At 37.5% G+C, this 13839-nt stretch overlaps 2 protein-coding genes and 1 pseudogene across 2 annotated transcripts; 2 read left to right on the top strand and 1 right to left on the bottom strand.

The window, feature by feature from the left end:
* Nucleotides 1-3938: 3938 nt before the first annotated feature.
* On the bottom strand, nucleotides 3939-4703 carry LOC149732976 (dual adapter for phosphotyrosine and 3-phosphotyrosine and 3-phosphoinositide pseudogene; annotated as a pseudogene).
* Nucleotides 4704-6510: 1807 nt separating this feature from the next.
* LOC149732975 (uncharacterized) lies at nucleotides 6511-9457 on the top strand. Its single transcript, XM_089882567.1, has 8 exons — nucleotides 6511-6704; nucleotides 7043-7121; nucleotides 7287-7457; nucleotides 7714-7845; nucleotides 8118-8189; nucleotides 8255-8607; nucleotides 8705-8751; nucleotides 9006-9457. Exons 1-8 carry the CDS (start codon nucleotides 6617-6619, stop codon nucleotides 9225-9227), a joined length of 1164 nt encoding a protein of 387 aa, XP_089738693.1. The 5' UTR covers nucleotides 6511-6616; the 3' UTR covers nucleotides 9228-9457.
* Nucleotides 9458-9606: 149 nt separating this feature from the next.
* On the top strand, nucleotides 9607-13696 carry LOC149732974 (cilia- and flagella-associated protein 70-like). The gene has a single exon (XM_089882543.1). The coding sequence runs from the start codon at nucleotides 9919-9921 to the stop codon at nucleotides 13225-13227; it is 3309 nt and encodes a 1102-aa protein (XP_089738669.1). The 5' UTR covers nucleotides 9607-9918; the 3' UTR covers nucleotides 13228-13696.
* The last annotated feature ends 143 nt before the right edge of the window (nucleotides 13697-13839 follow it).

Below are 13839 nucleotides of genomic sequence, written 5' to 3'. Positions count from 1 at the left end.
AAATATAAGATACGGATTTCGAGATTCTAATTAAAAAAGAGACAGATGACGCCATTTTAGGCGAAATATATATAGTAGGGTGGGGGAAGATGGGACACCTTTTCAATCTATTTTCTCCTCCAATTTGGTAGTAAACAAACATTCAACGATTTTTTATAAAACTTTATCTTCACGACTTCCATAGGCCGTTGTTAATTGTTTAAAACACGATCAGGATATTTGGTTATTATGTGTGAAAGGTGTCCCATCTTTCCCCACCCTACTATAACTTTCACAAAACAGTTGGTTGGACCTCGGTTTTTGTCGGTTACGTATTTTGCAGCTCTTGGTCACGACTGCAGTTTTTCATTCACATATTGTAACGTTTTGACTTCTGATTTCAAGACTAATGATACCATTTTAGGCAAAATGTATCGCCGATAGTACAATATATAGTTTTCTGTATACATATTGTATCGTTTTAAAACTAATTTCATTAAACACTTCGATCGCCTTTATCGGTTCTTGGCAATCTGTCTAAATTTATGGACTAAACTTGGCACTTCTGCTCCTTGGAAACGCTTGTAAATCCTCGCAGTAAAACCTATTCTTGGGCAGCCGATCCGTCATGGAAAGCTTCGTCTCAGACTGATCGTAAAATCCCATGGGTTCTGATGAGAGACATTTTGCTCGCTTTCTAGAAAAAAGAGAAGGCGCCAATGACGTATTATATATTGGAATCGTCTGATCTTTGCGACTATTTCCGAATATACAATCATTCGCAAAACTTTTTAACTGTAAACACATTCTAACGCTACTTGTATTAAGGTACCTTTGCAATATTAGAAGGTATAGCAGCCATACTTTTTTGACACTTCCTCTGTTTAATTTCTATCATTCTACTACATAGCGTGTTTTAACGACTGTTGTTTTGCTGCCAATTTCTTTCTCGCTGTTATTTTAATAAATTTGATCTTCGCTACCGTATTCGAAGATATAAATAACATTCATATTATACAATAAGGGCAAAACCCTGTACACTATATTCATTTTAGAAACTAACCTTGTTTCTTCTGTCTTTTCTTCATAATAGTTAACTTTGTAGCCTCGTGTTCGACCGCCAAACTAAACGTATACTAACGTTGAAAAGGCGGCAAACTAACTAACTACAAATATTTAATTTGCTTATCGACTAACGCGGCTCCGAACACGTTAAGAACACACACAACGAAACGCATCGAAATATCCTATATCTCTGTTTCAAATCAGCTTATACTACTCTAACAGATGAGATACAGCTATAACTAATGCAGTGAAAGACTTAATACTAATCCCTGATATTTAATAACATGCTAGAGGCTCACAACATAGTCATATTAATGCTTCATTTCAACATAAGTAATTCGTTAATAGGTAACTTATTATGGAATTGAGCCCATACAGCACGTAGCAACGAAGTCTGGTATAACCGGTGTCTTTATATACGCACACTTTTCTTCTATATAGTTACTCCAGCTTTAATTAATGATCTGCAACCCACTGTGAGTTGCTTCTTATAGGTTTTTATCATACTATACTTGCGGTATATAGTATAGGGTGGGGGAAGATGGGATACCTTTATCACATAATATCTAAATATCCTTATCGTGTTTTAAACAATTAACAACTGTCTATGGGAGTCGTGAGAATACGGTTTATAATTCTTTGAATGTTTTTTGTTTACTACCAAATGGAACAAAAAAATAGAATGAAAAGGTGTCCCATCTTTCCCCATCCCACTATATCAGTTGTATAAGGTTTACCAGTCGCCTTTAAACGATTTCTCTTTTATTTACTTTATCCTTGGCTTGTTATAACACATTTAGTTTTGCTGTTAATTCGTTTTTATCTCTTCGATATGTTAATTAAAATGACATTTGTTATTGTAATTAAACAAATAAAAGTTATGCTATTTAAGACTAACGCTATCCCATCTCACCCCACAGTACAACGTGTTGTTACAATAGGTCAAGTTAAATAATATACTGTTACAATAGGACCAAACCCGTAAATACATAAATCAAAGTCGAAAAAGGATTGAGGTTTTATTCTTTAAAATCCTGATTGATTTTTGTTGGTTCGATTCCCAATTCTCCTAAAGGCAAAAACAATTATGCTTTGTATTTTCCCGACGCAGTAAACGTGCGCTTTAAAACGTATTTGCTGCAAAACCAAATTTAGCTTTATATTTTATACACCTTGTGCTTGCCTACCAATTATAACACGAATGTAACTTTGTGGGTGAATTTTTGTGCATGGCTGGCAATGTTTACAATCCATTAGTGACCACTGAGCTGAAGCATTTGTTGTTAAGTGTCTTGCCACATACGTTCACGATGGTGGTAGTCTTGAGCCTCGAACCTGTAACCTCTGTCCAATCGACAAACGCTATATTTATACTGAGTAGAAATCCATAAACCGCAAGCCAATTGATTAAATATAGATTAGGATTCAAGAGCAACCTGCAACTTTTATACATGTTCTGTATTTCGTAAAATCGTTATTATTATTCACAGTTCAATAAGCAGTTCCTATAATTATAAACAGTGCAACTTATACAACATAATAACAAGCGATAAAATATGCAAAAAAGTCATAAATGTGAATGCCGAACTTGAAAAGACTGCAATTTTTACAGCATTTAAAAGAGTGTATACCCTAGTTTTTTTTACTCTAGTTTTTTTAACAAACAAAAAAATAGAAGTTATAAATACAACTGCCATTTAAAACAGCGAAAGTGCAAAAAAACTAAAATATATCGATCGTAATATTATTTATTGTTCAACGGTCTTTAAATGATCAGACAATGTACAAATCTCTAATAAAGAGACATTACCAAAGAGAAAGGGAATTACACAGGAAACATACTAGTTACCACAACCAAGATCATTGATTTTTCCAACACATTACCAATATATAGTAGCTTTATAGAATTTTAAACAGGTTTGAATGAATGAATTCTTTTTTTAGGCCTAGTTAGCTGTGGTCGAGAAGTTTAAGAAAGCTAAAAGATGGAAAGTAAGAGTAAAACGACAGTCGTTATAACACGCTTATAAATTAAACAGAAGTAGAAAACTTATATAGGGTGGGGGAAGATGGGACACAGTTTCATTCTATTTTCTCATCACATTTGGTAGTAAACAAAAACCATTCAATGAATTATAAAACTATATCCTCACGACTCCTATAGGCCGTTGTTAATTGTTTAAAACACGATCAGGATATTTGGATATTATGTGCCAAAGGTGTCCCATTTTCCACGACTCGACTATATAAAACTTAAATAGATTCCGTAAACGTGTAAGTGTATGCAGCTATATAGCGAAAACGGTTTCCTCATAAAGAGATTTCGGTATATCATTGTGACTTAACAGTTCCCGGTTATGACGTATGAAACGAATTGTTATTCGACAAGCGAGTTGGAGGCGCACTTATGACGTAACAATGAACTGGTCGATAGATGGAAGCTTCGATCCGATTGACGTCATACCGCGAAAACGACGTTCCTGTTTTAACGTGGACTCTCTGGTTGCTTTAAAGAGGGTCTGGGTAATTATTACACCGAATTTTATATGAATAAATAAATGTAACTTATTTATCCTCGCATGGCGGGGCAACGGCCGCAGTCGTTATAACAGGTTGTTCTGTTTCATACACCTCGTGCACGCTTACAGGTCACCGTATGTAACTTTGTAAAATTTATATAAAGAATTGGCGACTAGGGCAAGCAGATATCATTTATACAAAAATAAAACACCACAAGATTAATAAATTCAAACTTATAGCGCGCTTTGAGCGAATGTTGAAATGAAATGGCAACAGAATTCGGGGTCTTGAACCTTAAACTTTTCTAGTCTGAGGGTAGATGAAAAAGTCTAAGGGCGGTCTACCGAAAGTTGATTAGTTCTGTGTTGTTTGAGCTACTTGGTTGGGAAAGATTCTCTCGAATTTTGGCGAATTTTCCAATTTATCACTTTGGTCCATTCGACAAGATCGTCGGAAGAACTGGCGGAAAAAAGCCACGTTCGGTCCGGAAATTCTAGCATGAAGCAATTCTCCCTACCCGCCACCACGCAGTCATTGCAGCGGTAACACTCCTCCAAATTAAGGGTACGAATCGGGCGGAAGCTGGTCGGGTTGTCGAAGTAGCTGAACTCGTTCCGGATAACGGAGAACCATCTCAACTTCCAGGTCTTGATGTGTCCGCCTTGTTTTGTGAGGAAACCAGACTTTGATGCAAGAGGAAGAGCTTTTGTTTTCTGTTTCAAGTCGGCTAAAGTAGCGTCGTTTCGAATCGTTGAATGGAAAACCATTTGCTGGTCGTAGTCGTCTGGTTCGTCCACCGACTTGGGGTACGGATATTTTAGTATCAGCATCGTCCCGTGGTCAAAATTTTTCGACAAACTCCCTAAATCAGCGCACAGAATAAGTTGGTTCGCAAATACCTGCAGCAGATGCGCCATGCTCATAAACGACCCGTGAGCGAAAACGACCTCAGCATCAGCTGTGACCTCAATTTTGAAATGTTTGACGGCATCATTGGTTCTAACAGATATACATTGCCCACCAGTGACATCTCGCATCAGAAAACTCCCTTCACGACCGTTGGCCATCAGCAAAGCTTCCGCTACATGTCTAGTAATTCCTCCATGATACCATTCTAAATCCTCCACCGATTGCACCATCGCATAAACGCACTAGCTACCGTATAGCTTCAGATAAAGGCCAACCTTTATAAAAACCTCTAAAAATACTTTGCGGAAGCTAAAACCTACTTTTGTGTTTAACACTGTAAAAATACATGTTGTATTATTAATACGTATGTAGTAGGATGTGGGAAGATGGGACATCTTTAGCACATGGTATCCAAATATTCTAATCGTGTTTTTAAACAATTCACAACGGTCTATGGGAGTCGTGAAGATACGGTTTCATAACTCTTTGTATGTTCTTTGTTTACTTGCTGGGAGAGAAAATATAGAAATATATAAATAGAATGAAAAGATGTCCCATCTCCCCCCATCCTGCTGTATATAATTACTATTAAATACTGGATATACCGTTAGCACATTTAATATTCTGTTTCCTATATAACTTATAATACCATTTTAGAGTGTCCGCCAAAGCTATATTGCAGCCACGAAAAATATCAATATAAAACCGTAGCTTAACTATATTTCTTTTACTCATTACGTTTATTTGACTTAAAGTTTTTTAATTCGGGAAAAACAGTCGAGTTCTTGCGCTTGCTTTAACGTCTATGCCATTCTTCTCCGGATGTGAGCAACCAACATTGTTTAGCTATCCTGTATAAGCTGATGTGTGGGGCCGAGACACTGCTTTGTATTGAGCTTTTACTTCCCTGTAGGAAACAATGGATACTCTGTGTTGTTTCTTTACATAAAGGATAGTACATAGTGGGGTAAGATGGATACCGTTGGAATATAATTTCCAATTTTTCCTAACTCTGTTTTTAACAACAAACAAGCTCTTTTAGAGTCGTGAGAATACGTCTATATATTTATTTAAATATTCCTTGTTTGCTACCAAGTTGGACGGTAAAATAGAATTAAAACATATACCACCTTTACCTTAGCAATTTATATACTACATATTCACCCTTCTATCGTTACAGTCCCATATATGTATATACTATGACTCGGAACGTTATTATTCAAAATTTTATTTGTAAACACATAATCTATAGGTGCTAATTTTCTGCTTTTCTTATATAGAAATTTAACAATTTGAAATTGTAGCTGAACTAGCTATATAAGCATACGCTACACCTATATGCTTTATTTATCAACATAACCCCAATAACCACGACCTGACAAAGTCCTAAACAAACCCTTGACTTTTGTGCAATACATATTCACTTACTCATTCATTCATCTACGCATGCTGTTGGTTCTAAAATAGCAAAAGTATTTTGATACAAGTAGTTTCGCTCTCACATTGAATGAGTCATAACTCTATCTTACACAAGACAGGAAGTTGTTTCCATCACGCCAATAGCCTTTCATAAACTTACGCCTACAACTTATAGAAGTGAAGTTTTACCATTGGCGCATAAAAGTCATTTTTTATGTGTTTTTTTTGTGGTAAACAAAGAATGTTTACAAAAATATATAACCGTAGCCTCACGACTTCAAAAGGGCGTTGTGAATTGCTAAAACATATTTAAAACCATGTGCTAACGGTATCTATTTTACCCTAAAACATGTTTATATACGGACTCTGTACAGTACTATACAGCTACGTCAGTCTCGGACTACTTTTGATACACTTGTTTATATTTACATTTGTAAGTGCAGTGAATTTGTTCATTATTTCAGTAGAACCCCTTAAAGCCTCAGCCCCATTCTCATTATGTTTAGGTTTTCTATATTCACCTATTACGTTTTGACGACACTCCCCTAATAAAAAAATGTGTATATCATGTCTATGTGGAAACGAATGCAAATAATTTTTTAACAAAATTCACATTTTTGTTTTAGTAATACAGCTATAGTTTTTAATTAATAATTATTTTAAGTGTGTTTTAAACAGACAAACTACACAAATATTTAAACAAATCACTGACCAAGCTTGTAATATGAAATCTAAGCCAGATTTATCCAGTTTAACCATCGAAGAACCGCATCATAACGACGAAATAAATGCTTACGTGCAAGCTGTTGAAAGTATGTGTGTTTATAAGTTTGCGAATATTGTGATATAATACGAATGCCCAGTAGCGTTGCTACGTATTGTTTGATATGAGCGTAAGGGTGTATCTTGAGATAAATGCTTATAAGTTATGTATATATAAAATAATGAATCGCTTTATTCTGATTTTTGTCTCATTCATAAAATGGGTTGAAGAACTTGGAGTAATATACAAAATCGTAAATGTAAGGGAAGAATGGCAGCACTACAGTTTTTTATAACAGGTTAATGGATAAAACCTAATTACAAAGTTAATTAATGCTTAAAGCAGGTGCAGATTTAATATATTTCACGAAATGTTTAATTATTTCAGACTTTGATGAGGAGAATGCAACTTTGACGGAAGATTTGGAAAAATATTTAAATCACGTCGCTAAAACTGGACACATATTGTAAGAGTAACATTATTTCATTAAATTATACATATATATATTTCATTCATTTTTTTCTAGTTTAACAACAAACTTTTTGTCCTGTTTAAAAAACCCTGAATCAAATTTCCAATTGGCTAAATAAAGTAAAATGTATAAGTTTTCTAAATTGTTGATTCTTTTCAGGGGTACATGGAAAAAGGTCCAAAAAGTTTTTCTATTAAAAATGAAGCAGACAATGAATGAATTCTTCGAGAAGAATCCTTACAAAGCGGGGAAGATTAATCCGAATTGTGAAAACGATGATTATCATAAAATGAAAGATCGGCTGATTACTTTGATTGATGATTTTGACAGGTACGGGATTTTCTCAAAATAAATATGACGGTCTATGTATGTAGGTGTACTTGTCCTTGGGCAGGACACTTAACTGCAAATTTCAGGGATCACGAATTGGGTTTTCTAAATTATTAGCTTTACGTAAAAAAAATCTATAAAACAATCACCAACAAGCAAGAGTGACATGTGGGGGTACCTTTACTCCTGACATTTTTGAAAAGTTGCCCATTGAGCCTACATCATATTATGTTCTAACATGAATGTTATTTCACAGTCCTCCTTTTACGTTCCAACGACTGTGTGAGCTCATCACAAATCCAAAGAAGAATTATTCGAAATGTGAAAAGTTTATGCGAGCTGTTGAGAAAAACCTGATGGTTGTCACATCGTGGTCGTATTCTAACATGTAAGCTTGTGGTTCATGTTTGTATTGGTATGTTGTGTTTTGTAGTATTTTTGCTATAGGAATTTTAAGTCTGTATACAACATACATAATAAAGTTTTTATTGTGCTTTTGACGTATATGAAAAAGGCTGTATTTAACTTTTGTTGTATTGTAAGCGGGCATAAGGTGTATGAAATAGAACACCTGTGTTATATACCTAGTTTTCTAGCCACACGAGGACAAATAAGTTCTGTTTTATAAACCAATTGTTTAATTTCTTTTATCATTTATAGAAAAAGAACATCAGACACCCCATGTAAAGTAAACGGAACATTTGATTCACAAACTCATTACACAAGTGAAAGGTAGATTTGTATATTGTTAAAACAACATCACAACAAACTAACTAATTATGCATTTGCTCTTCCAGCACATGGTCCTCACTCCCTCCCTCACCAGCTCTTACAACAACTGCCCCGAAAATACCTGATGTCACAGTAACCTATTGTGATGAAACTAAGAAGAACAATGAAGGTCAAAGTTCAGACAACACAACAAATAATGAAGCAATCACTTCCAGTACACAACTTATTGAAGATAATGCAAAAGTTGGAGCAAATCCAAATAAACAGCCAGATATTAGGGCCGAGAATGAGGTTGCAGTAGATTATAATAAAACATCAGAAGTTTTATGCAGTAGTTCTAGGAATGAGAGAAATGAAATAAAAGTATCGCCTGATAGAGGAGACGGTGTTTATGAGCTTGACAAGAACCCATTACCAGGCAAGTATTCCAACTAAAAAAATTTGAAGTGCTTGTTATTTTAAATGTATTTATTGTTGGTTTATTGTTACATCACTAACATGTTTTGTATTATAAGGAGTTGATACTTTGGTGGAAAAGCATTCAATTATAAAGACTGAAGAAGTAAGTATGTAGATCATGTTATTTATTTGTTAACATGGGCCCAAGGCCTGTCCCTACTACTGTTGTACGCATATGTGTCCTTTGGCAAGACACTTGATGGCAATTGCTTCAACACAGTGGTTTGTAATTGGTTTGTCAGCCATGCAAAAAAGAATAATAGCTGACATTAAGCTTCGAATCTGTACACTGTTTGTTAAAAGCGGACATGCTGTACACTGTGTTGCTACAACAGATATTAATTTCATTCTACTTAGGTCCAAACATCACTAGTGACAGAGGCTGCTTGTGGAGATGTGTCGGACAAACCAATTGAAACCCCCGCAGATATACTACCTGTTGTACAATCACCAAAACGTAAACTCGTTCCCGATAATGAGGTTCAAATGGAGTTAGGAAGCCCAACCAAACGTCCAAAACACGATGAAGCAGCTGATGGAACTGCACAAATGGAAACCTCAAATGAGACAACAATTTAGATTAAAATTTTATTCGTATAAGATGTTTTTATATTTTTCACCGTATGTTATGTGTTGCCAGTATTTTAAACTAAACGCTGGTCATTTGAAAATCACTCAGTTCTAGGAACATAAAAGGACAGTGATTTTATTTAATATTTACCAATTTATGATTCAATTTAACTTAAATCATTGCCCATTTGTCCAATAATACTGCCTTGAGTCAAATAAAAATTGTTCTTTTCTGTTCATTCAGCCATTTATATTTAAGGATTTAATAATACTACTGTGTATGCGAACGGAACCACTGCAATTTGGACAACTAATAAGTACCACTGAAATGATGCAATTATCGTTTATTGTTTTGAGCAAACAAAGTTGTGGCACCCCTGAGCCTCGAATTCTGCACCGTCTGGTTTAAAGCCCTCTACTCTGCCACAGCAACGAACACACGATTAAAATGGGTTTAAAAATGTCGCCAAGAATTCATTTAATGTGTCTTAAGCATGAAGGTTGCTATTATTTCACAGTATTTGAACCAGCAGATGATTAATGCCAAAGTGATACTCCCCATATGTTTTTAGCTTGAAATTATATATGAAGGAATACGATCTCTATGTTGGAGCGTTGCCATAGCAACATTTTAAACGAAAAAGAAATCTTGGTTTGCCGTTTTCGTTTCTTGCTTGAAATGCTAATTTAAAGAAGTAATATGGCAGAAAACGAACATTCTCGGTCCTCAGAAAGTATTCACGTAACTGTACTTCGTGCTCGTAGACTTAAAGGGGTTAAAGGCGACGTTTTAACTTCTTATGCAAAGGTTGAATTTGACGGCAAAAGTTTGGGCGATTCAGCGAAGGTAGATTCAACTGCAGAGGTCAGTGCTGAGTATAATTTCACTACAAGTTTCGACTGCTCGTTCACTGACGGTCACCATACACTTGACGATGTGGCTTCAAAACCATTGCTGATAACAGTAACAGAAGTTTTACCTAAAGAGAAAAAGCAAAAGGAAGAAAAGTCAGCAGTTCTTGGGCAGTGTACAGTAGACTTGTTACCTTTGCTGCTTCAACCTGAATCTGAAATTACAAATACGTTGATTTTGCATGCTGTCCCTGGTTCTCCTCTTGAAACTGTCACCCCTGAGTTCGGCAAAGTCGAAATTGATATCAAGATTTCCGTAAATGAACCGCTTCTTGATGGAGAACAACTTACCCAAAGTAATCTTTTTACTGTAAGACTTGGCTCTGCTTATTCCTTACCTGATTCCTGGTCTTCTGGATCTCATTATAACTACATTGTTGGCCTGCCTGTACCAGTTACCTCTGAAAAACAAGCAACTGTAATATTCCAGAACGGCGCACTGAAGTCTAGTGCTGATAAAGAGCCTTCCAAAAGGTCTGCCAAGTGGTACAGTGTCCCTAATGCTGTCAGTGCCGCACAGTTCATTCCTAACAGCCAGAAAGAACGTGTTTCATTTGAAGAAGAAAAAGGCGACTTTTCAGGCAAAGAATTCCGAGATTTTCGCATTGAAGCTGAGTCTGAAAAGAATCGAATTTCTTGGGACGTCGAAAAGCGATGTTACCTTGATCCAGATGCAAAAGCCGAGTTCCAGAACAAGATTTCACAAACTCGTTACTGGCCTGTGGAAGTAATGAGAAATGTACCTTCACAATCTAAAGTGCCGACCGCTGCTGGAAGCAAGAAAGACAAGAATGCTCCTGCTGAAGAAGATGGTAGCATCTCGTTTCATGGTGTTGTATATGTTGACCTCGCTCCTTTGCTTTACCCTGGTGTTTGCTCTGTAGCTGGTGCATTTGCAGTCCACCCGTTTAGCGAGAGCGAGCTCAAAGAGAAGACGAAGCGAACAAGCGCAGTCGCAGAAGATATAGCGCGAGTTCAAAGCAGTACAAGTCGTGGTACTGGTTCGTCACCTGTGTTGAAAGGTAAAGGGGCAAAAGAAGGTTCAACAGCAGTATCAAAGAAAGGTTCTGCTGTCAAGCATGCAGAGTCAACTGCAGAAGTGGACGGAAGCCAACAAACCAACACAGACAGCTTGGCATATACAGAATCCCGTAGTTACCTTTACTTAGAGTTTACTCTTGCCCGACCTTTTGTGCCAAGAAGAGAGCCGGAAGAGTTGGCGGCGATGGTAAGAGAATACATTCCACCAAGACCTGCATTTAAACGAGCAGTTGGTGGAGCTGCCAAGGCTGTTGAAGATTACCACGCGCAGTTAGCTTCTGTGGCATCCATGGTGCTGGATGAATTTCGTGAGATGTTTGGAGAAGAAATAGGAGATGATGCTTTGAACCAGACTGAGGCAAAACGTCGCGAACGCAAGAAACAACTGATGTACCAACTCAACTCATCAGGTAAATACTTCGCGTTTAAAGAGCAACTGAAACATTCTGTCGTTAAAATCGTGAGGGAGAAGTACATGAAAACTACAACGTTCAAAAGTAAGGATGAACTGCAAGCGTTTTTGTCCGATCTGTATGTTTACTTGATCGATGAAATGCATGCGGCGTTCGGTAAGTTGCTATCGATGGAGAATGAGCCTCAGGAGGTCATAGAACCGATGGTGGATTCATTACAACTTAAACGATTTGCTCAAGAAGCAGAAGTCAACGAGGAGTACAAGATGGCGTCTAAATATTACCAAGAGAGGTTGGCTATGAATGAGAAGGATCCAGAACACTGGTTCGATTACGGGACGTTTAATTTGCTAGTGGGCGACAACAGCAAGGCTAAGGAATGTTTCAAGGAGACTGTGGCGATAGATCAGACTTACAAAGAGGGTTTGCTTATGTATGGTATTATGTGTACCATGGATGAATGCTACACTGAAGCTGAGACGGTACTGGAAAGATCTACATCTCTGGTTGAAAGTTCACCAGATGCAACACCACAGAATCTAGCATGGACTATACTAGCGTTGTTTTACGACAGCCAAGGAAACGAGATACAAGCAGAGCACGCATACTCGCAAGCTAACAAGCTCAATATCGCTGCAGCTGTTGAAGCAATGGTGAATTCCGAAGCTAAGGAAGAAGATGTGAAAGAAGTTGCCGAAAAACCTGACCCTGGATCCGTTGCGGGCACAGAGCAAGAACAAGCTGCATCTTTACTGCCATCTACCGGTAGCAACACCAAGCCCCAACCACCAGGTTCGGCAAAATCTGTTTCAACAGTTCGTGGGACGACCAAAGCATCCACGAAAAAGGATCCACGGATTCGAAGCTCGACTGAGAACAGCGTCTCTTCGCATGACCAAGACGCTAAACAGAAGCCAAGTGAAGCAGAACCAAAGGTTACAGCTGTACCCAAGCAAACTATCTTCCTACAAGCAGCGCAGTGGCTGTTACGACGCAAAGCTCTCAAGTTCGCTGAGATCTCTTTATCCCATGAGCTGTTAGAACCGCACGGAGGTCCTAGCGCCGAGTATTATATCGCTCTCGCCCAACTACAAATGATGAGACGTCAACTTTCCGGCGCTAAAGATAGCTTAGAGCTTGCTACCTCATTCGACAACGAACACCCAGACGCGTGGGCGATGATGGGGCATTTCCACTACGTTTCCGGCGACTACATATCCAGCAAAAGTTGCTACGAACGCACTCTTGCTTTTGTGACCGACGCTGCGGAGATGCATTCAATATACCTGCGGCTTGCTTCTATATATCTACAACAGGGCGAGTTCCAAAACGCTAAACGTACTTACCTCCTTGCATGTAAGCATTCCCCGACGTGTATATCCTGGCTCGGCGTCGGCATCGCCTGTTATCGACTGAACGAAATATCCGAAGCCGAAGACGCATTAGCCGAGGCCAATATACTGAACAATACTAACTCTGACGTTTGGGCTTATCTTTCCCTAGTTTGTCTTAACACAGGGCGAAAGCTGGAAGCTGAACAAGCTTACAAATACGCCATGAAAATCGGCTTCGATGACGAGAATGTGATCGAGGAGATACACAGCGTGCAGAAGAAGCTAGGGTTTGGTAACCCCTCCTATTAATACTGTGTTCAAATTGCTTTTATTTCGTTATGCGTTTTTATTTGCCCGTATGCTCTTGTTTATTGTATATTAGGTTGGGGTAAGATCGTCTTTTTTTCCATTTCTTCGTCCCATTTGCTAGCAAACAAACAATATTTACGATAGAATATATGGGTTATTAAATGCTAACGATATCCATCTTACCCCACTCTACTATAGTGCTTTTATATATTACCGAAATTCGACATTAACTAAAATTCAACAACTTTTTTATACATACTTGCATAGTAACAAATGTTTCATAATTCAAAGTCTTCGTTGTGTTTTGTGACTTCTGCGTTTCTTTTATATTACATACAGCAGTGTATAAATTCAGACATTGAAACTGTGTGGTTTGGCAAATTTTGTACATCGGAGTAACGAACGTTTTGAATTCTGCGACACAGTTATATAATCTTATAAAAAAAGAATAAAATCGTGGACCATCTTACCCCAACCTACCTATACGAGTGTGTACAGACTTATGCTATATTATGGCTGGAACGGTTAAGTTTTTTTAGGATAATCAAAAACACAGTGTACCGAAGTAGGCCATGACCAAAGTCGATGAACAATTTTGATGACACGACAACA

Source organism: Ciona robusta, chromosome 8, assembly GCF_009617815.1.
Source record: "Ciona robusta chromosome 8, ASM961781v2".
Taxonomy (NCBI): Eukaryota; Metazoa; Chordata; class Ascidiacea; order Phlebobranchia; family Cionidae; genus Ciona; species Ciona robusta.
Note: the sequence above shows the minus strand (reverse complement) of the source record. Positions and strands in the feature narration are given on the sequence as shown.